This window comes from Stegostoma tigrinum, chromosome 26 (assembly GCF_030684315.1).
Source record: "Stegostoma tigrinum isolate sSteTig4 chromosome 26, sSteTig4.hap1, whole genome shotgun sequence".
NCBI classification, from domain to species: Eukaryota; Metazoa; Chordata; class Chondrichthyes; order Orectolobiformes; family Stegostomatidae; genus Stegostoma; species Stegostoma tigrinum.
The window spans coordinates 24,782,020-24,805,864 of record NC_081379.1 but is presented as its reverse complement, the minus strand read 5'-3'; the positions used below and the strand labels follow the sequence as shown (position 1 = coordinate 24,805,864).

At 39.9% G+C, this 23,845-nt stretch overlaps 2 protein-coding genes across 5 annotated transcripts in view; one reads left to right on the top strand and one right to left on the bottom strand.

The window, feature by feature from the left end:
- rnf34a (ring finger protein 34a) overlaps window positions 1-21,622 on the bottom strand; it is a 28,125-nt gene extending 6,503 nt beyond the window's left edge. The window contains exons 1-4 of one of the 3 annotated variants that reach the window (XM_048555987.2): window positions 21,378-21,522; window positions 19,719-19,937; window positions 11,667-12,065; window positions 3,564-3,623 (exon numbers count right to left, since the gene is read on the bottom strand). In XM_048555987.2, coding sequence (XP_048411944.1) covers window positions 3,564-3,623; window positions 11,667-12,065; window positions 19,719-19,937; window positions 21,378-21,383 — 684 coding nt within the window. In that variant the 5' untranslated portion in view covers window positions 21,384-21,522. Of the gene's footprint in view, window positions 1-3,563; window positions 3,624-11,666; window positions 12,066-19,718; window positions 19,938-21,377 lie in introns of all 3 variants that reach the window. The other 2 variants (XM_048555989.2, XM_048555988.2) reach the window with 2 other exon arrangements.
- Window positions 21,584-23,845, top strand: part of anapc5 (anaphase promoting complex subunit 5) — a 49,032-nt gene continuing 46,770 nt past the window's right edge. Inside the window, exon 1 of one of the 2 annotated variants that reach the window (XM_048555986.2) lies at window positions 21,584-21,693. The gene's annotated coding sequence lies outside the window, so the exon portion shown is untranslated. Of the gene's footprint in view, window positions 21,694-23,648; window position 23,845 lie in introns of those variants that run through there. The other variant, XM_059655050.1, reaches the window with a different exon arrangement.

Here is a 23,845-nt window from a genome sequence, read left to right as displayed (position 1 = left end):
CTTCTCCAAGCCACACCCCACGCTGATTTGGAACCATCTCACTATACCTTCATTGTTCCTGGTTCAAAACCCCAGAACTCCCCAACAGCAGACTGGACTGGAGGAGTTCAGCAGGGGTCTGTGTTCAGACCCCAACTAAATATATTATCAGCAATAATCTTGATGTAGACACCAAGGGCATTGTTGCTAAGTTTGCAGATAATTCAAACAAAGATGGAAGGATAGGTAGTGTGGAGGAAGCAGGGAGGTTGCAGAAGGACTTTGTCAGGTGGAACACAATTTGAAAAAGTGAGAGATTGTGCATTTTGGTACAAAGAACAGAATCAGAGTTCCCACAGTGCAGAAAGATGCCATTTGGTCCATCAAGTCTACACTGACCCTCGGAAGAGCATCCCATCCATATCCAGCCCTCCACGCACCCCCGCCCCCACCCTATCCCTAAAACCCCACATTTCCCATGGCTAATCCACCTAGCCTGCATATCTTAGGACTGTGGGAGGAAACTAGAACAGCCAGAGGAAACCCATGCAGACATGGAGAATGTGCAAATTCCACACAGTCACCCAAGGCTGGAATCAAACCTAGGTATCTGGCGCTGTGAGGCAGCAGTGCTAACCAATCTGCCAATGTTTCATACAAGACGAGATGCAGAGTATATTTTCTAAGTGGAGACTGGCTTCAGAAATCTGAAGAACAAAGGAATTTGGGAGTTCCTATTCACAATTCTCTTAACATGCAGGGTCACTCGGTAGGTAGGAAGGCAAATGCAACATTAGCCTTCGTTTTGACAGGGCTAGAATACAACAGCATGGACATATAGCTGAGGCTGTATAAGGTTCTGGTCAGACCACATTTGGAATATTATGAGCAGTTTTGGACCCTCTATGTAAGGATAAATATGCTGGCCTTTGAAGGGGTACAGAGGAAGTTCACAATAACGATCCTAGGAATGAAGGGCTTGTCAGTTCAGGAGTAGTTGAAGACTTCGGATTTGAACTCAGAAGTTCAGAAGAATAAAGATGGTATCCCATTGAAACTTACAGAATACTGAGGAGGCCTACAAAGAGTGGATGTGGAGAAGGTGTTTCCAGTAGGAAGGTCTAGGACTCAAGGGCACAGCCTCAAACGGACAACCCTTTAGAACTGAGATGAGAAGGAATTTCTTCAGAGGGTGGTGTGGAACTCACTGCCACAGAGGCCAAGTCATTGAGCATATTTAAGATAGAAACAGATAGTATAGAGATCAAAGGAGAAGGCAGGAGAATGGGGTTGAAAAACATAGCCATGATCGAATGGTGCAGACTCAAAATGGGCTGAATGGCCTAATTCCACACCTATATCTTATGGTCTTATGGTGCATCTTCACCAGAGGGACTGCAGGAATTCACAAAGGCTGCTTACCCCCATCTTCTCTCGGGCAATTAGGGCAGCTAGCAATGCCACATTCCATAACCAAATGCATTGAATTTTGAAACTTTAAGCAATGAAATTAGGATTGTATTAGTCTCAATATTTGATTTTTTAGAAAATAGTCCACGATTAGTCAAATGGAACAAGTACAAATTTTCCTTGAGCTAAAAGATTATGATATAGTACATATTTGTTGCAGGATATTTTTTAATATTCACAATATGCACACTGGATTATCAGTTATTGGTTTCCTGTAAGGCAGACAGAATTTAGTGATCTGCTTGGCCAACATATTTATCTCAGGACATGATGTAACTGGTGCGATTGTGTGGATAGAAATCCAGAAAGACGATCAGAAGGATTATTTATGGGGAAACGTTCACATATCATTAAGTTTGACCAAATCCTGTTGAAACAATAAGCTGTTTTATTATGGTTTCTGTAGATGGAATACAAAAGTATTAGAATCTACAACATGTAGTGTTAATAGGGTACAGTATAGTGAAGGGGACTGACACTGTTGTCTGCAGCAAATAGTCTGAGCCCTAGTCACTGTGCTGAGTGCTGGTAAAGAATTTGCAATGATCATGATTCATGTAATTACCAAACACATTAGTAGAGCCAGGAAAGACATTCTGCTGAGAAAACATAAGAAGTTAAGTGTTGAATTAAAAAGGAGAACCTTGAAAGTGATAATCTCCAGCTTTCTACCTGAGCCACATGCAAATTGTCAAAGGACAAATAAGATTTCAAAAATGAATGTAGATAAGTGGGTTCTGGTTTATGAGGCGTGGGCACAAAAGATGACATCTCAAATACTGTGATCAGTATCGGTCTCCTTATTTAAGGCGAAAATGCAATGGAGGTGGTTCAGAAGAGGTTCACTAGATTGATACTTGATGTAAGTTGTCGAATGAGAAAAGAACCGGGCATTGCTGGGCTGGTTTTCACTAGAGTTCTGAACAGCAATGCATGATTTGATTGAAATTTAAAAGATCCTTAATAGTCTTAAAAAGTGGGCATGGAAGGATGCTTTCTCTTTCAGTCAAATCCAGAGTAGGGGACATTTTTAAAAATTAGGCAGTGGATGTGGGGTCATTGGGTATTTTTAAAGCAGAGATTGGTGCATTCTTGATAGGCAAAGGATTCAAAGGTTATCAGGGATTGATGGGAATATGGAACTTGCAAAGCAAACACATCAGCCATGGTCTTACTGGAGTAGGCTGGAACAGCCAAATGGACTACTTCTGCTCCTAATTTCTATGTTTGTACAGAGTCTGATGGCTGGATAAAGTTGTGTTATGTGCTTAATAGACAGGCCAAGTAGGGGAATAAACATACAATGTAACTGAAAAAAAATGGTGTTTAACTTTAAGCATTTTAAATTACAAGTATTTTAGTTTAAGTCTTCAAAAATTCTTGAACCAATAGTGAATTAAAACAGACTGAACAATCAAATCATCCTGAAATGATGTCCTGTCTTTGACACTGTGGCTTAGATGAAGACATATGAAAGTTTGCAAGTAGAGTTGAAACCAATATTTATTTAGTCATTTTGGCAGACAACTTCACATCTCAGAGGTTCTAGTTGAACTGCCTACAATCTTAAGTTTCGGCCACCAGATAAACTGCATCAGCTCAACTCAAAGGAGTCATTGACCGAGTAAGTGAAATTCTATTTCAATGCATGGTAACAGTTAACAGGGCAGAAACCTCTCTATTATTTTGCTACACCATTGAAAGACAACAGAATTGTTCAAGTTCACCAAACAGTTTATACTGAAATCAGTTACATACTTGTTCTACATTAACTAAGTGGTCTGGTGGCATTTAGCTTGAGCCTTTTTTTGTACGTAAAAAGGTCAAGTCGCATCAGAAAGACACAACTGGTGGTGATTTAATGTGAGGGTCACCATTCTTCCACTAAAGGAGAGAGGTTAAGAGGAAGAGTCTTTCATGATAACTGCAGCCAGTGCAGGAGTTAAACCCATGCCATTAGCAACACTGTGGCAAACCAGCGGGTCAGCCAATTCAGCTGCTCAGCCGGGCAACTAAAGTCATTGCATTTCTTTTGATCCAAGCTAAGCTGACTTATGGAGGTGCCCACTGATGCTGATCCACAACTATTGCAAACCCCAAAATCCTCCACTTACATATTCCTGATGCTGTGATTCAGATCCTCTATTCATTGGAGATGTTGCCTCTTCCCTTTCCTGTTTAAAAACGTTGATAAGAAATTAAATCGCCATGTTTCACTAACTGCTAACAGTCTTGATTATGAAAAACAAAAACAATTTAACCAGTTTTCTTAAGTTCTCATAATTAAACACAAAACTTATTGTAAGTCGTGGAGTTAAGTCACTGTATATAAATTCTGGCAAGTAATTCAAGACCAGTTGGAGGAGACACAGTCTGATAATACTTCAATTGCTATGAAGAACCAGATGGTTTAAAAGCTTTATTTTTCAACTCTGCAGGATAAGCCATGTTTGCACAAATGTTGCCAGTTGATAGCTTCAAAGTGGTGTGCAAAAGTTATTTTATATCTGATCAAACAGTAATGCAGCTACGGCACATGAAAGTATGTCATCAGTTCCCACAAGTAACTATCAATCTAATATGAATAATATCACAACAGTAAAATCCTCTATCTGCAAGTAGTAGCAATAATGTGGGCATAGATTATTACAAACTGTGCTCCACAATTGCCAATTGCATCATTCACACAGGTTTTTGGGAATGGAATCCTCGCAGATATGGAGAAACAACTGTACAACAGAATATATATACACTGATCTCACAGTAGCACGAGAGGCAGTCAGATGTGTTATTCACAGATGTCTATTATCACCACTCAGCAACTATTAATTGTGTGTGTGCACGCGCGGGCGCGTGCGCCCGCGCCCTTAGGCAACACCTTCTAAAGCGTCAGTACTTCTACCTATAAAAGATTTATTCAGGGCAACTGATACATAGGAGCACAATGACCTGCAAATTCTGCTCCATGTCTCTTCCCATCCTGATTTGGATATATATATCACCGTTCTGAAACATTTGCTGAATCAAAATCCTGGAACTCCCATTCTAGCAGCATTGTGGGACTACTTACACCAAATAGAACCGTAGTTGTTCAAGAACTCTCCCATGGGCAGCTAGGAATGGCCATTAGTGCTGACCCAGTCAGCAATGCTCACATCCCATGAATGAAAAATAAAGTGCAATTTCAATGGAACCTTTCATCAAGTAGAGTCGCCATAGGGCGGTTTTCCATTAGAGACACAACTGGTGGTGGCTTAATCCAAGGTTCGCATTGCCCCAGGCAAGGTTAACCTTCATGGTTATGATGTTTGTGGTTCATAGACCCGTAGAACCAAAAACAGAACATGAGGTAGACAGACAGTGTAAATTAGAACAGGGAATACTTCATTGTGCATCCTCTCAGCTCCAGTTAGTTTCAGACTGCCTCCCCTACTTCTGCTCTTTTGAAGGGATAGTGCACATCTAAGTGCATATGTAACAATGAAACCTCAGCCAATGCAGGAAATGAACCCATGCTATTAGCATCAGAGTGGATTGCAAACTAGTCATCTAGCCAACTCAGCTAATCCCCTCAACCCCACTTATCAAGTAAGATTCTGCATCTGCCAGAGATAACAAGGTGTAGAGCTGGATGAACACAGCAGGCCAAGCAGCAGAGGAGTAGCAAAGTTGACCTGAAACTTGAGCTTTCCTGCTTCCTTGATGCTGCTTGGCCTGCTGTATTCATCCAGCTCTACACCTTGTTATCTCAGATACTCTAGCATCTGCAGCTCCTACTATCTCTGCATCTGCAAATACTACGCAAGTTACTAGGAGAGTCACAGGAAATGCTAGAAACTCCTCACCAGACCTTGCAGTCTGTGGAGAGAGAATCAGAGTTAGTATTTCAGATCTGACCTTTCCAAGTACTTTCTATTTGGAACAAAAACAAAGTTGCTGGAAAGGCTCAGCAGGTCTGGCAGCATATGTGGAGGAGAAAACAGAGTTAAGTTTCGGCTCAGTGACCCTTCCTCAGAATTTCTATTTTTTTTCTATTTGGAGCAGGTTTGAGGCACAAGTGAGTTTTTTTTGTCTATGTGAATTTGTAACTAACAAAATAATATAGAAGGATGTAACCTTGAGTACAGTAGGTTATCCATAGCAGAAAAGGTTAAAATCTCTGTCTAGAAATATCATTTGGCTCATAGGCATGATAGTTACACACAGACAAAGCACTTCGTTAAAACAGTAAGAGTTGAAATTGTAATCTCACAGAAGAAAACTCCCTAAAGGGAAGCCAGAGTTTGATTTACAACTGCATTTTAACGCATAAATATTTCCATTGGTTGCATTTTGTCATTTACAATTCCACTTCCAATTATCTCTGATAAGAGGAAGATTTGTGATCATATAAATATTCAAAATTCGACAATTGGGAATACTAAAATCCAGTTTCCCATTTATGTATTGCATGGTGTCTTAACCCCCACAAAATCTCTACTCATGAAACTTCAATTTGGCTATCTTTCCATCACAGAATAAAGATGCTACTATTAATAACTGAGTACATAATTGCACTTGCAAATGAATGGCAATTTACGTCTAGATACAATTGAACAGATAGTTATGGTTTCTTCTTTCTAAAATAATTGCACAAGCGAACACAAAATCCTGGAGAAACTCAGTAGATCTTATCTATGGATACAGAGTCAATAACAGAGCTAAGGTTTTGATCCAGTATAGGTGGGCTTCAGAATTGACTGTCTCCATAGATACTGCCAGACCTGCTGAGTTTCTCCAGTATCTTTTATATTTGTTACAAATTCTATGAGCCACAGAAGTTTGCTTTAATTCCATAACTTTAACTTTTAATTTAAACAATGAAATTAAAAATAGCCAAAGCAGTTTCACTTTGATGCATACAGCCCAAAACATAGACTTTCCTGCTCCTCTGATGTTGTCCACCGGGTTTGTCCAACTCCATGTTTACTACTCTGGCTTCCAGCATCTGCAGTCCTTGTTGTTTCCTAGTAACTAAAGTTATTTATACAATTTGCCACTTCCATCAATACTTAATTGATCATTTCAACCAGCTGTCATTGTATTTGCTGTGATACTTTAAAGTACATTGTTTGAAAGATCCTCATTGAAGAAGAAAATTAAAAATTCATTTCAGATTTAATAGTAAGAATATTAAAATTCTAAGTGAGTGATGTTTCATTTTCGTTATTAAATATCAAAAAAGTTACCTTCCCAGATAAAGTTATTTGAACATCACAAAAAAATTCCAAAGATTTGCTGACTGAAATGGCTTATGACTTCGTCACAAAGTGCTCAGATCTTATATTTCTAATAATGCAAACCTCCAGGTTGAAATTCATTAAATCACAGGTGCAAAGGCCTACAAATTCTAGAGTCTTTACACAAGGTACTTTCTCGAAGGAACACTCTCCCTCCTACAAATGAAGTTTCTAAATCAAAATATTCAGGTGCATTTATCTGAAAGCATACATAGTCCCTTGAATCTCAATTCCCCAAAGACTTTTGGTTGGGGTAAAGACTGTAGAGAAAATATTTTCCATTGTAAACCAAACAGCAGGCAACATGGATTCAACAACTCACAGTCAGGATTTTTGCACAAACATGCTGTCCAATATAGCAGGTTCACTCAAATTTCCTGTTATCACTGAGTTAGGAGGGGTAAGCTGATTCTGTTCTTTGTTCCACCAGTCATGACAAAGTGAACTTAAAAAGGAAGGTTATACAGCCAATTATACATGTATCAGATTGTATGTTACTCATAATAAAGGACCTGGTTTACTTGTTTCTCAAGTAAAGTTAGTTCATTGTAAACAAAAAATAAAAAACTTTTTTTCCAAGCTATCAGCAAATTGTCCAAATGTTGGTCCATGGCTGAGGTTGCGTTCTATATGAAATTTTTGCTAGTTACTGTTGGAGACAGTCGAGTTGATTTACAATGCTCCCTAAGAATTCCACTTGCAGCAGTGAGGCCTTCTAGTGGTGTTTCAACTCTGACTTTGATGAGAGGAATTTCAGAGAGAAAGAGGGGACCAGCTGTTGCTGATTTTTCTGAAGTTTTCTGATTGTTGCGTTTAAATGCAGCAGCTTTATTACATACAAATGGTGTCATGTCCCTCTCTCAGAAAGTATTGTAGACTGAGCAACTCCAGTCAAAGAGTCTGTCTTCTTCATTTATGCAGTATTTTTCCCATTGCAGTCAGCCACTCATCGAGAAGTCCAAGATATAGATATATATCTAATGATATTCTAATTAGTATTCAGATAAAAATCTTCCTTACACTACCTTTTAAGATTAGTGAACATAACTTGCATTGCCTGTCAGTTTACTAGACTAAAGCTAAATGGCCCAGACACCACTGCCACTGGGTATATCAAACTGCCAGGGCAGACCGACCCTGAAGTAGCGATACAGTGATATATAAGAAGCAGAAGAACAAAAAGTATAGGAAGGCACTTCACAAACAGCATGAGACATACCTAAAAATATGTTGTCAAACTGACAAGGCTATGCCACAGGATTACATGCATGCCAAACAGCATGCAATTGACAGAACTAAGCAATCCAGCAATAGATATAAATCTACAGTCTAGCCACATGAATTGTGGTAGGCAATGTGCAGAATTTTATAGGGTTTTATGCTATGGCAAGATATGTGGCAGAACAGAGCTACAAATATACCTGGGCCCATCTCAACGTCAAGATAATCACACCATCTTTTTCGCTTTTCCTAGGCAGCATGGCAAAATTCTTGCTAGACAGTGCTGAGATGCCAATTGATGGTTACTACTGATCAGTAAGCAGCTGGGGCATGGCACAGTAGCTAGCATTGCTGCCTCACGTTGCCAGGAACCCGGGTTTGATTCCACCCTTGGGCAACCGTCTGTGTGGAGTTTGGAAATCAACACAGATGTAAGGAGAACATGCTCTGGTTTCCTCCCACATTCCAAAAGATGTGCAGGTTAGGTAGAGAGATAATGGGAACTGCAGATGCTGGAGAATCCAAGATAATAAAATGTGAGGCTGGATGAACACAGCAGGCCAAGCAGCATCTCAGGAGCACAAAAGTAACTGGCCTTGCTAAATTGCCCATAGTGTCCAGGGATGCGCAGACTAGGTGGATTTGCCATGGGAAACACAGAGTTGCAGGGACAAGGTAGAGGGGTAGGTCTGGGTGGAATGCTCTTCAGAGGGTCAGGATGGACTCAAATGGGCCAAACAGTCTGTTTCCACACTGTTGGGATCCTATGATACTATGTTGACATCATAACTAGCCTCATTAACAGTCATACTCCCGTTTTACAAAACTTGGCAAATAAGCTCAACATCAGGAAAACTCAACAAGGAAACCAGAGAACATTTCTGACAAATGACCTCTTGGTCCAAATGACCTCCATGTTGGACAAATTGCTAGCAATATTTCAGAACACAATCCTCCTCCATGGACACCCACAATCTACCTATCCATCAAGTCCATCCTAATACTTTTACTACACAATATCAATTTTACTACACAGATTTGCAGTGCAGGGCGCACCAACAATTTGCATTGAAAGCTTGCAGCAGTGACATCTTATGTATGGGGCATACAACTCTCAAATTGGATTAGAGCACATCTAAGGACCATTTGCTTGCTTTCTTTGCACTTATCTTGGTGCACACCAGCTTGCTCACAGCATCACTACCTTGTCTATTCACACAACCAACCGGCTTGCATCCTCAGATTTTTATGGGATGTCTAACTCTTTCTTAAAAGGAAGTCATAGAATCCGCAGAGTGTGGAAACAAGCTAATTAGCCCAAAAAGTCCACACAGACCTTCCTACCTCGATCCATCCCCCTACCTTATATTCCTGCATTTCCCATGGATAACATACCTAACCTACACATCCCTGAACACTATGGTCAAATAAGCATGGCCAATCCACCTAGCTCCCACATCTTTGGACTCACCCATTAAAAATTTCACATTTAAAAATTTTTAAAAGTTTGATATTTCAGCTTCTACAATAATTCCATGTGTAACACCCAATTGTGTATTTCATATTCTAAAATTATAATTAAAAATTGTGTTGGGCAAGCTATTTTACCTTCTTTTTTTCAGTCTGAGAATTCATCAATGTGATTGGCTGCTTACTATGCCTCAATGACGCTACTATTGTTAAATGCCTGGAGATTCCTTTGACTTGTGCCAAATTAGTAGCAAGGGAAAACTGACACTACGGAGATCACTAAGTCTTTGTAGGCAAATTTCTTTGAGATCAGCACTGAATGCTGCTACTTTGCTGCTGATTGTTTTTCTCAAATAATAGTTGACTTGTATTTCACAGATAAAACCAGCAAAACTGCCATTTAGCAAATGTTCAGCCTTGAAGTAACACAGCTCAAAGAGCAGACAAGAATCTTTGCAGTTATTCCAAAGGGATACAGTCAGTTTGCCATGGGGAAGCAGTCTCTGACTGAAAAAAAACGGCCTTTTTGAATCAAAGAAATAACCAGGTCATTGTTACCTGACAAAAGCTTCTTGATATAAAATGACATGGATTATTTCATTCTAATATAAAATGTAATTCAGAAAGAAGCCAGAATAAGTTAATTAGACTAACAAGACCATATGAAACAAAGGAATGGATGCTAAGCTTTCGAACATTTATGTTCAAAGAAAAGAAAACCAGTACAAGCAGACTCATATGTCAAAGAAATTATAGCGATAAAAACAATTTTCTATGAACTTCTGGCTGTACAAACTTGAGGATCAAATGATGATTTCTTAGCTTATAATATTAAACGAATAAAGTGAAGAAAACTCACAGATGTTCTGACTTTCTAAAAGTATAATTTAGACTGATGGTGATTGCATCAAATCACATTGATAGTTAATATCACACTTTTGTAATGTAAAAACACCCAGAAAATCAGTTGATGTCCTTTGTATTCAGTTACAAAGGTAAGAGGTCAAGAAAATTAGGCAAGAGTGGAAATATTGAGTGTAACAGTTACAGGATGTCAGCTGTTTTCTCAACTAGCGTTGCAAAAAGAAAAAGATTTTGAAACAAAGGGGGAAAATACAGCTAATCATCCCATAGCTATTGTGTTCACTGACCAATGCCATTCTCACAAAAGATGTTACCAGAATTGAGAAGACAAGATAGCAGTAAATATGTAGCTGGCTTTGTCATTTCTTTCACAAAACAGAAAAGCTGAAGAAAAATAATTGACAGAGGTCATTAAACTTATGGAGGAGATTAATGAGAGAGATGTGGGCAAACTATTTGAAATGCTAGGACTGTGCAAAACTAAGGGAACATTAAAAATGAAGTGCTAGAACTACATAAAAAAGATAAAAGCACCATAGTTTTCCCAGACCATGAAGTTGCTCTCTCGTCACAGACGACCAATGGTGGTCACCATGCCTCAGGCCGGCAGAGAGGTTGAAAGGAGAATCCTTCATGGTAAACTCTGCCAGTGTGGGAATTGAACCCATGCTGTTGGCATCATTCCATATCACAAACCAGCGATCTTGCTAACTAAGATGTAATAGATCAAATAAAGAATTTGGGGTAATTTCTTCAACAATAATGAAAATACGTAACATGAAGCCACATGGGTAATTCAAACATACAGTATTGTTGCATTTCAGGAGGGACTTCATCCATGTCAGAGAAAGGAACAAAGGTATACTTGGCGAGGTGGTAACAGTGGAAGGCAGCTTCGTCAGATTGTAAATATGGACTTTAAACAACTTGATGCAAACAGCCTGTTCTTATGCTCCAGAATTTGTGTTCTTCTAATTACAAACCACTTGCTCCTTAATGGCCTTTTCCACCTCTGAAAATATCTTAATATAAGCACTGCATGAAATTCTAGGATACAATGACAAAATGCACAAGAATGATGTCCACACTGGGTTTGATCAACTCTGTAGATGAGAAAAATAAAAGTGTCTCCTAAATCTTGGAGAAAAACACATGTTCATGTTTTGGGAAACTGTTACAATGTATTCAAGAATGCAATTAGTGCATATCTACTCTGTTATAAACATTACTGCTTTTATACTCCTAGTTGCTTAAGAATACTGAAAAATCAGCAAATTAGGATTATTTTTAAAAAATATAACTGTATTCTGAATGTGTTTTTAAAAATACATTGTTATCTCTTTTTCAAAAAAAAATTTAATACATTTGAAAAAAGTTATCCACCTGATGCATGTTTGGAGTTCCTGAGGTGGGTCTTTCATTGGAGGAAATCCCCTGAGAAGAAGATGATGCTGCTGATGCTGACGCAGTGGAAGGAGGGGTAGTATAAAATGGTGAACTCTGAGACCTTGGTGAACGAATATTCTCTGTGTCTGATCCGTCAGCGTCTGATTCATGATGGCTCAATACAAGCTGTACTAAGTCCTCTTTTTCTCGACATGTTTCAATCGGTATATTTCTTAAGCTTAGATACTGGCGTAGATCTTTAACCTTTATTTTCATAAGCTCATTACGTTGGAAGGAAGTCTGTTGTAACACTTGGCACGTATAGCATCTTCGTAGACTTTCTTGCATTACTGAACAGAACGAACAGAAATTCTTCTTGCAGTCCTTACATACGTACTAGTAAACAAAAGACAGATACGTTTAGTGAGTGCATTTCACCAGCTAAGCCCCCCTATAGTTAAACAACTACAGTATACAATCTTACACCACATCACCACTAAAATGAAGGTTAAGATGCATTCTAATAGAAATGTATAAAGTTAGGGTAGGATTATTTTTAAAAAAGCTAAATAAATATTTTCACTCATCAGTGAGTCAGTAATTTGTTTTATAACAACATAGTGCGATATAATACACAACATATGATTCTGATTACTTATGATTGAATGATGAATTGTCTATTGTATATTTTTGAACTGAATTTGCATTTGTCCATTTTTCAACAATAGCTGTAAACTTATCAGCCATCAAAACTATTACATGCCCCTTTACCTGTTCAATCAAAGCAGCAATGCTAGGTTTCCTTCTAAAACAAGTAACTTCAGAATTTAAGGGAAACAAAACTGTGACAACCTACTTACAGAAATATAAAATATAGCAGGAGGTTCATAACAAGTGAAATGAAAACTTATCATGTCATAAAATGTTCTAATAGAACTAGTCAGTCTACGTCAGTCATTAATAGAAAAAACAACTAGCGAAATACTGAAGAACATTCTGAATACCCTTTCTGTACATTTGAATTACCAACAGAACTAGAAATGTTTGTAACAGAGGCATTAAAATTTACATTTGTAATTAAATAACTGGACTTTCCTTTATTGCAATATTTTGTCAATTTTTAGCTATTTGCAAGAACAACGCTACTGTTTGATCCCTTAGAAAGGCGAACTATATTGAAGAGTTAGTAACTGAAATATTCTACCTCCCCAAAATCTTTGGCAGTTGGATACCACATCCATGTGATGTCATTCAGTAAACAGGTGAACCACGCCAAATATATTTTTCAAAACATTTACATTTATAGAAAACTGTAGTTCCTTAGGATTCAACAATTTTGGTTTATTTTCTGACAGTGTATACATTTTATTTGCTGAGTTCTGAAGAAATGCCATATTGGACAGAAAATGTTGGTTTCTTTCTCCACAAATGCTGCCGGATCACAATTTCTCCACACTTCATTTTTGTTTTATTCTCCCGCCCCAACTTCCCCACTTCATTGACAGGAAGTCAAGTAGCAATATGTCTCCACGTTTTTATATAATCAGTGAAAGTTATCCATGTGCCAGCCAAGGTAGAAAGCTGCTTGACCATAAACAGCCTTTAAATCAATCCTTTCAATGTCTATGCATTTGCATATCCAGTAGTAATCACTGGATAGGAATTAGGAGCTGGTCGGTTCTGTTTTAATAATTTGTTTAAAGTTTCCAAATGACTTACTATGACACCTTACATGGTGAGAAACAGTTTGAAAGCATTACATCAACAATTCATGTAGAATTGAGTCTACTGTCTGCTAGAATGAAGGGGTTGCAGATACACTTCCAGTTGAGTTCTGACATAACCTGAGATTATTGTTGTGAACTAATCAGTTATTCAACTGAATCTAGCAAAAGAATGCAATATATCAGTTGCAAACTTTCTTTCACTTCAAAACCAAACAGGCACCTTAGTCTAAAAAAATACTGTATACTATTAGCAGTGCATATAGTTGGAATTACTGATCCTGACATTTTAGGAGATGCTTGTTTTTTTTTTAAAAAGATTAGATTCCCTACAGTGTGGAAACAGGTCCTTCAGCCTAACAAGTCCACACTGCCCCTTGGAGCATACCACCCAGACCCATCCCCCTATAACCCACACACCCCTGAACACTACGGGCAATTTGGCATGGCCGATCCACCTAGCCTGCACATCTTTGGACTGTGGGAGGAAACCGGAGCACCTGGAGGAAACCCGCGCAGACACGGGGAGAGTGTGCAAACTCCGCACGGACAGTCACAAGAGGCTGGAATCGAACCCGGGTCACTGGCGCTGTGAGGCTGTAGTGCTAACCACTGAGCCACTGTGCTGCTTGTTAAAGCTTTCCATACATTGCATAGGAAACTGCTGGTATCATATGAGGATATAGTATTTTACCAATCTAGAAAGCCCTCTGATGAAAAAAAAAGACACCTTTTAGCAAAAACAGCATGTCCAGCAAATATGTAAAAAAAAAATAATCAATAAATGCTGGTAATCCCTGTCCAATTACAAAGAACCTACTAAATTAAACCTATTAAAAAAGACAGGTGAAGAGTCTGATTTGAATTTGATGCACCAATCATCGACAGTTTTATAGCTCTGCACGCAGTCTCTAAATTCTAAATCTACGGTACCTCCATGTGCAGCTGCTTAGACATTCTGACTAATACTGTTGCAGTGATCAGAAACAAAAACAGAAATTGCTGGAGGAACTCAGCAGATCTTACAGCATCTGTATAGACAAAGCAGAGTTAATGTTTCAGGTCCAAAGCTGCTGGACTTGTTGAGTTTTTCCAGCAATTTTTGTCTATTTGATTTGTAGCATCTGCAGATCTTTGGTTTACTGTCCAGGAATCAGTCTTCTTTTCATTTCTGAAAATTATTTGCCTTACTTTCTTATATTAGAAAGTGCAAAACTGTGGTCAGTCATTTACAGTTACTTTAGCTTCAGAACCATGGGCTTGACTTTCTGCTCTCCTCTTCGGAACTTTGGTGGGTGGCAGGGGTTGGTGCTCAAAATCCAGCATGAGATTTCCCCATGCCTACCCACCCACCAGTCTGTGACTTTTTTGAGCAGAATGGACGAGGTGGATGAAGTGGATTAGTTGGGAGGTTCACCACCTTTCGGCTGATTCAGCTCCTTAGGTGCGCTAATAGCCGATTAAAGGTCTTGTTCCCATCATAACTATTTTGCTTTTGGCAGTGAAAGGCTCATACTAACCAGGTAAGGTAGGTTTCCTGTACCCCTTGGAGGCATCCACCTCACCAAAAGATCACACAACCCCTTAACTTCCTCTCATTGCCCTAGCATCTCAAATCCAGCTCTCATCATCCACACCTCATCGAAGTCTGCTAGACTGAGTGAAATCTGGGATTGCCTATGGTCGCAGCAGCAACCAGTATTCTCACACAATACTCCTGGGACAAAGGAGCTGTTCATCAGAGTGGTCTGTAGTTCTATGATGCAGAACACATCTTGTTTCCACCCCCACCTTGGACTGGCAGATATCACATCTCCAGCTGATCAAGATCATAAGATATAGGAGCAACATTAGGCCATTCAGCCCATTGAGTCTGCTCCCCCCATTCAATCATGGCTGATATGTTTCTCAACTCTATTCTCCTGAGAATCCTTGATCCCCTTACCAATTAAGGACCTGTACATCTCTGTCTTAAACATGTTCAATGAATTAACCTCTACAGCCATCTGTGCCAACGAGTTTCACAGATTAACCATCCTGTGGTTGAAGAAATTCCTCCTCATTCCAGTTCTAAATGGCTGTCCCTTCACTGAGGCTGTGCCCTTAGGTCTAGTCTCTCCTCCTACTGGAGGTGTCATCTCTGCATCCACTTGATCCAGAGTCATCAGTATTCTATAAGTTTCAATCAGATCCCCCTTCATCCTTTTAAACTCCATTGAGTACAGGTCCAGAATCCTCAACCACTCCTCATAATGACAAGCCCTTCATCCCCTGGGTCACTCTAGTAGACCTCCTCTGGACCCTCTCCATAGTCAAGCTATCCTTCCTTAGATACTGAGCCAAAAACTGCTCACAGTATCTCAAATGCAGTCTGACCAGAGCCTAATGCAGCCTCAGCAGTACATCTCTGTTCTTGTATTCTGGCCCTCTTGAAATGAATGCTAACAATGCATTTGCATTCTAACTGCCAACTGTACCTACATGTTAACCTTAAAAGTCTCCTGAATGAGGACTCCTAAAGTCTTTTTGTGCTTCAGATTTCTAAAGCCTTATCTATTGGTGAGTTAATCTTTCCCTTGGGGTGCTATCCACTGTTTGCCAGCTGGGCTGTGGATAAAATCCAGCCTCATTTCGATCTGTTAGCATAATTGTTCAGTTCCATAGTTCATGAAGAAACAGATCAACCAGGTTTCCTGCACTTGATCCAGCAATCACCGTTTGAAATGTACGAGCATTGGGTGATCACAGGATTAACGTCAGAATACTTCCAGCAATTCAGTAGCGTGCTAACATATTAAAGACAAATAGTTATGTAAAATTTCAATGCTTCCTTGGAGTAGGTAAATTGTATTCCAGGAAAAATTAAATATTTTAAAAACTAATGAAAAACTGTCAAGTAGTAAATTACTGCATTTTGAGTTGCAAATATATTTGGTATTCTGTGACTGGCTCTCTTTCATGGAAAACAGACCATTCAGTCCAACTCATCTTTGCCTACCAAATATCTTTTATAAATCCAATGCCATTTTCCAGCATTTGGCCCACATTTCGCTAGACCTATCCTATTCATGTATCCATCTAGATGCCTTTTAAACGTTGCAATTGTACCAGCTTCCACCACTTCCTCTGCCAGCTCATTCCATACACACACCACGCTCAGTGTGAAAAGGTTGCCCCTTAGGTCCCTTTTAAATTTTTCCCCTCTCACCTTAAGCCTGTGCCTGCTCGTTTTGGACAACTACCCCCCCACCTCCGCCCAAGGAAAGACCTTGACTTTCCACGCTCCTCATGATTTTATAAACTTCTCTAAGGTCGCTCCTCAACCTCCAATGCTTCAGGGAAAATAGCCTCCAGCCTATTCAGCCTCTCCCTACAGATCAAACCCTCCAACCTAGGCAATGTCCTCATAAATCTTTTCTGAACCATTTCTAGTTTCATAACATCCTTCCGATAGTAGAGAAACCAGAATTGTATGTGATATGCCAAAAGTGGCCAAACCAATGTCCAGTACAGCCACAACATGACCTCCCAACTCCTATACTCAATGCACTGACCAATAATGGCAAGCATTTCAAACGCCTTCTTCATTATCCTATCTTCCTGTGACTCCACTTTCAAGGAACTATGAACCTGCACCCCAAGGACTCTTTGCTCAGCAACACTCCCCAGGATCTTACCATTAAGACCAACCACGATTTGTCCTATCAAAATGCAGCACCTCACATTTACCTAGATTAAACTCCACCTGCCACTCCTCAGCTCACCTGCCCATCTGATCAAGGGGTCATCATACTTTGAGGTAACCTTCTTCACTGTCCACTATACCACCAATTTTGGTATCATCTGCCAACTTACTAACCATACCTTCTATGTTCACATCCAAATCATTTACAATAATAACAAAAAGCAGTGGACTCAGCACCAATTTTTGTGGCACACTGCTGGTCACAGGCCTCTAGTCTGAAAAGCAACCCCCCACCACCACGACCTTCTGTCTTCTACCTTTCAGCCAGTTTGTATCCAAATACCTAGTTCTCCCTGCATCCCATGTGATCTAGCCTTGCTAACCAGTCTACCATAAGGAACATCGAACACCTTACTGAAGTCCATATTGATCATGTTCACTGCTCTGGTCTCAATCCTCTTGCTTTTTCTTCAAAAAACTCATTCAAGTAATTGTGACACAATTTCCCAGGCACAAAGCAATGTTAACCATCCCAAATACATGTAAATCCTATCCTCCAGGATACCCTCAAACAACCTGCCCACTGGTGCTGTCAGGCTCACCTGTCTATAATTCCCTGGCTTTTCCTTACTACCTTTCTTAAAGAGTCGCACAACTTTAACCAACCTCCAGTCTTTTGGCTCCTCACCTATGGCATTCAATGACACAAATATCTCAGCAAGGGGCCCAGCAATCTTTCCCACACAGAGTTCTAGGGCATACCTGATCAGGTTCGAGGGATTTATCCGCCTTTATGTATTTTAAGACATTCACCATCTCCTCCTGTGTAATATGGACACTTTTCAAGATGTCACTATTCACTTCCCCACATTCTCTACCTTCCATATCCTTCTCCACAGTAAACACTGATGCAAAATACTCTTAATATCTCCCCCAACTCCTGCAGTTCCACATGTAGGTAGCATCGCTGATCTTTAGGGGGCCCTATTCTCTCCTTAATGTATTTGTAGAATCCCTTTGGATTGTCCTTAACCCTGTTAGTCAAGGCTATTTTGTATCTCCTTTTGTCTCCCCGCCTGATTTCCCTCAAGTGTATTCCTACTGCTTTTGTACTTCTAAGGATTCACTTGATCCCTGATGTCTATATTTGACACATACTTCCTTCTTTTTCTTGACCAAAACCTCAATTTCTCTAGTCATCCAGCATTCCCTACAACTACCAGCCTTGCCCTGCACCCTAACAGGGAGGCACTGTCTCTGTACTCTCGTTGTCTCATTTTTGAATGCTGCCCATTTTCCAGCTGTCACTTGTAAACATCTGCCTCCAATAAACTTGTGAAAGTTCTTGCTGAATACCTTCTAAACCGGTCTTCCTCCAATTCAGAACTTTAACTTTTCGATCTGGTCTATCCTTTTCCATCACTATTTTGAAAACTAATAGAATTATGGTCACTGGCCCCAAAGTGCTTCCCCACTGACACTTCATGCACCTGCTTTGCCTTATTTCCCAACAATAGGTCAAGATTTGCATCTTCTCTAGTAGGTATATCCACATACTGAATCAGAAAATTTTGTTCACACACTTGATAAATTCCTCTCCATCCAGGCCCTTGACACTGTGGCAGTCCCAGTCTATATTTGGAAAATAAAATCCCCCTATCATAACACCCTTTTCATTCTCATGGATAAATGAGATCTCTTGACAAATATATTTCTCAATTTCCCACTGACTATTGGAGGGGGGAAAGAGGGCGTCTAAAGCACAATCCCAGTAAAGTAAGACTACTTCCACTATTGATGCTTAATTTCACCTCATCATTGACTTATTTCTCAGTTCCACCCAAATAATTTCCTTGGACAGTAGCAATGTTATCCTTAATCAAAAATGCCACAGCGCTTCCTCTCTTGCACTCCTTTTTATCCTTCTGACAGCATCTCTACCTGCTTCAATTCAGAAACATACAGCACAAAAAAAGGACAAAACATGATAAATGGCTATTTAGATTACTTTGCTGTACTTTTGCTCATTGTGCAATTATAATTGATCACGAGGGACTCTGCTTTATTTGGATTCCAAAATTATGTAAACTAGCTGCAATGAAACTTCCATTCTACACTGAACAGATAATTATCAACGAATATTAGGAGCAGGACTATGCTTTCTTTTGTACCAGGTAGTAAAATTGGAAAACATGTATATTTTTAAGGTATAATTTGAGTAAACTGTAAAAACTGTTAGAAGTGGAAAAAAAGCAAGACATTTTGACAGTCAGCCAGCTTAGCAATGATTGCAAAGAACTACAAAGACTGTATATAAACAGCTAAGCACTTTGGATTGCATTAAAATTACTGCAATTGCTTGCTATGTATATTTTGAATGCACTTCAGTTAACTAAATTATATGCATACCATCTGATGCATTCCTTTCAATACTTTTTCCACAATTATCATGAGCAAGTGGGCATTTTTAAATCCAATTTCTATATTAAAGACTCAATATAAATAGACGATCTAGTCATTATCAGTTAACATATGCCTTGCTGCAAATTCATGATTTTTAAAAAATTTCCCTCCTCTCTTTCCTTGCCTACTGAGACCAATTTAGATGTACAGCAAATTTAGTAAGTTTATTCAACTCACCTTCTTCCTAAAAAGAGAAAAGGCCTGTCCACAGCCTTTACAGACTATATTTTGGACTTCTGGCATTGGTGAGGGATATGAAGAGTATCCTGTGCTGTGGGCAAACCTGAACGGACCTGTACCTCCACTAAACCCAGGTTGCTGACCACGCACTGTCCCAGTACCCATTACTTCATTCAGCAGACCACAACATGAAGCCCACATTGACGTGGCCCCAGCCTGTGAAACACACAAGTTCAGTTTATACAGAAGTGCACTGCTTTTTTAAGAAATATATTCAGAATATTAATCAAGTTAACAAGCTTCTTCAAAATACTCAAGCATTTTAAAGATATAGTTTAATTAAATTTCACAGGCTTAATGCCTTGAAGCAGTTTGATTTTCTCTCATCTAGATAAAGTCAATCTGAAAGTGTTGGCACTGTGTGTTTTATACTGTTCATGACAGAAAGCGGTAAAGTATTGGTTATGCTTGAGTTGTTCCACATCTCAACCTCAGAAATGCCTTCCTTAAACTTGTTTCCTTTATGAGACACTTACAATTTGCCTTTTTGTCCGAGATTTAATTTGATTCAATGTGTCCTTTAGTTTAGTCTCAATTATTGTCTGATCAGTCTGAGAATTACACTACCTTAAAAAGGCACTGTGTAAACGCAGATAATTTATGTTAGCAAAGAAATAAAATTCTTTCATTTAACTTAATACAGAAAAATTCATTTTTGCTTGTGAAATAGACTCATTGAAATCATCAGCCTCCTTCCACTATTGATGCTTAATTTCACCTCATCATAGACTTTTCCAGCAAGGCTGGCCTGGGATGTAGCAATGAGTAGCGTGAACCCCAATATAATGTAAAAATAAAATATAGAAACAGCATTATACAGGCTACATTGATCAACTACTTCAAAAATTTAAGGAAACGTCTTTGATTAATTGTTAGATTTAAACAATAGCAATTTATTACTAGGATTTCAATTTATATACAAAATTTTAACAGATCCATTATACAGTAGCTGTATTTCGCGAAGACGTCTATCGCATTGAAGTGGGCTAGACACTTTTTATTCACATTTCGGCCATGCATAGGGCAAAAGCACCAAAATTGATATATTTTGAATATTATGAGCACAATCAAAAAACAAAAATTGCTGGCAAATATAATGTACTGAAAAGAAAACATAAATGTTGCCATGCATTGATCATCACAGGAATTCTGGGTTCGAGATTTCACATTCTGTTACGTTCCTCTTCCTTCAAATCTTAAGTCGGGCAAACACAGACAGCAAGAGCACCCCGCTCCCTTTGCTACTGTCCCTGATAAGTAATACACCTCACTTTCACGCTTGTTGTGATTCAAATGTCAAATTTAAATAGGTACACCACGATCAGTAAACGCCCACTCGCATTTGCCATCCAATTCCAACAATAACAAGGCTGTTGCTTGAACATACTGTTGGATTCCGCCAAACCGAGAAGCTATTCCAAAACTGCATCAAGTCTCTGTTCATACCAAATATTACTGTATTTGACAATAATTCCATATTTCGATGGAGCAGTGGGGATGTGGGAGATAGAGGGCGGCAGCTTCATCGTTACAAGGAAGGAGCGACCACCCCAAATTTAACAATGACTGCACTAAAGCCAGCAATGAGGCAAGTACCTTCATGACAGTCGCTCGGTTCCACGTCCTGAAACTACAGCAACATGTCCGACCTCTCGGTGCCAGTGGCTCAAGAGCTCGACCACAGTCCGAAAAACCGTCACCCGTTCCGCCGCGGCTGCGCACAACCGACAGCCGAAAAGGGGGCGGGCCAACCTGGACAAACGGACATCCGTAGCAGCCAATCGGAAGCGTCAGGGACGTCCCGCTCGTCGGAAGCGTTTCTCTCTTCGTCTGTGCCTGGAAATGTGGGGCGGAGGCTATAATTATCTGAAAATTACACCTTGGAAACTGGCCCAGCTAGTTCAGTCAAAAGGTCATCAACTTGAAATGTCGTATCAACTCTCTTTTGCATTTATTACCAGTCTGTTAATGCGGCTTCCTAACCAGACTGGTAGTACATACCTCTGGGTGATTTTCATGCAGCTACTTATTCTGAAACCTTCAATGATCTTTCAGTCAATTATTACCTCCGTAACGAAAGCAATCGGAAACAAGAACAGAAGATGTAAAGTAATAATATGCACGTCAGGCACGTAGCAAGGGAGAACTAGTTAACAGTGATAATGGGAACTGCAGATGCTGGAGAATCCAAGATAATGAAGTGTGAAGCTGGATGAACACAGCAGGCCCAGCAGCATCTCAGGAGCACAAAAGCTGACGTTTCGGGCCTAGGCCCTTCATCAGAGAGAACTAGTTAACAGTTCAGATCAATGACTTACTGACAGAACTCGAATAAGCTAGTTCGGGAATAGGAAAGTAGGGAGACGTGTGGAACGAATAAAAGGGAAGGACTGAGGTAGTGGAAGCTAAATCGCATTGGATATACGTAGGAACAGGACTAGGCCATTCAGCCTGTCCTGCCATTTAACATGATCATGGCGGATCAAACATAAAGGATAATGGTGTAAAACAGGAAAGAAGTAAATGCAGAGATGATTAGTCTAAAGGAGGGTTAAATGACAACAAGCAGCTGACTGAAAAAAGTGAAAGCAGTGGTTATGCTTTGACTTTGAACTTATTGAATTCAATTTGAGTCTAGAATGCTGAAATTAGCTAAATGAAAAGATGAGGTGACCTTATGTAGGACAAATATTCCTGAAATGACTGTTGACATCTTTGGATTGAAAGATAAGCTTTATTCTGCAAGCTTATTTGCAAATTCAGTGACATATTTGACTATTGGTTTTTTGATCACAACTCTGTATTGATACTAAGACCAATTTCCAAATCAATAACAGTTTAATTGAACTGCTGGAAAAACTTTCATTCACGCTTTCTCTAAACTTGACTCTTCCAATGTAGGCCTGGTCCATTTCCTATGTTCTAACCTCCTTAAAGTTGAGGTGATCTAAAATGATAACCACGTTTTAACTCAGACAAAGTACTGGTCATCCATCACCCCTTGGTTTATTCAGCTACATTTATTATAAGCAACCTCAGTTACAATTCTCATCATTGATTTAAAATTCATTTATTGCCCCTCTTCATACAATCTCCTCCAGGCCTACAACCCTTTAAGGTATCATTTGCTTCTCCGTTGCTGGGCCTTTAAACCAATTCAGATTTTAATTCCTCCACCATTGCTGCTATCCTTTCGGTTGTCTAGCACTTGGTTATCCATTTGGTCAAAATGAGAAAACAGGTTATACGTTAGTGATAATGGGAACTGCAGATGCTGGAGAATCCAAAATAATGAAATGTGAGGCTGGATGAACACGGCAGGCCCAGCAGCATCTCAGGAGCACAAAAGCTGACGTTTCGGGCCTAGACCCTTCATCAGGGTGTAGAGCTGGATGAACACAGCAGGCCAAGCAGCATCAGAGGAGCAAGAAGGCTGACATTTCATGCCTGGACCCTTCTTCAGAAATGGGGGAGGAGAAGGGTGTTCTGAAATAGGGAGAGAGGGGAGGCAGATAGAAGATGGATAGAGGAGAAGCTTGGTGAAGAGGAGACAAAAAGTTAAAATAGGTGGGGATGGAACCAGTAAAGGTGACTGTAGGTAGGGAGGAGATAGGTCATTCCAGGGAGGATGGACAGGTCAAGGGGGTGGGGGAGGGGCTTGAGGTGGGCGGAGTGGATAGGTGGGAGGAAGGACAGGTTAGGGAGGTGGGGACAAGCTGTGCTGGTTTCAGAATGCGGTAGGGGAGGGGAGATTTTGACACGTGTGAGGTCCGCATTGACACCATTGGGCTCAGAGATAGTAGGAACTGCAGATGCTGGAGAATCTGAGACAACAAGGTGTCGAGCTGGATGAACACAGCAGGCCAAGCAGCATCGTAGGAGCAGGAAGGCTGACGTTTTGGGCCTAGACCCTTATTCACCTTATTACCATTGTGCTGCAAGGTTCCAAAGATGCTGTTCCTGAAACCTTCAGGTGGCATCATTGTGGTACTGCAGGTGGCCCAGGATGGACATGTCATCTGAGGAATGGGACGGGGGAGTTACAATGGTTCACGACTGGGAGG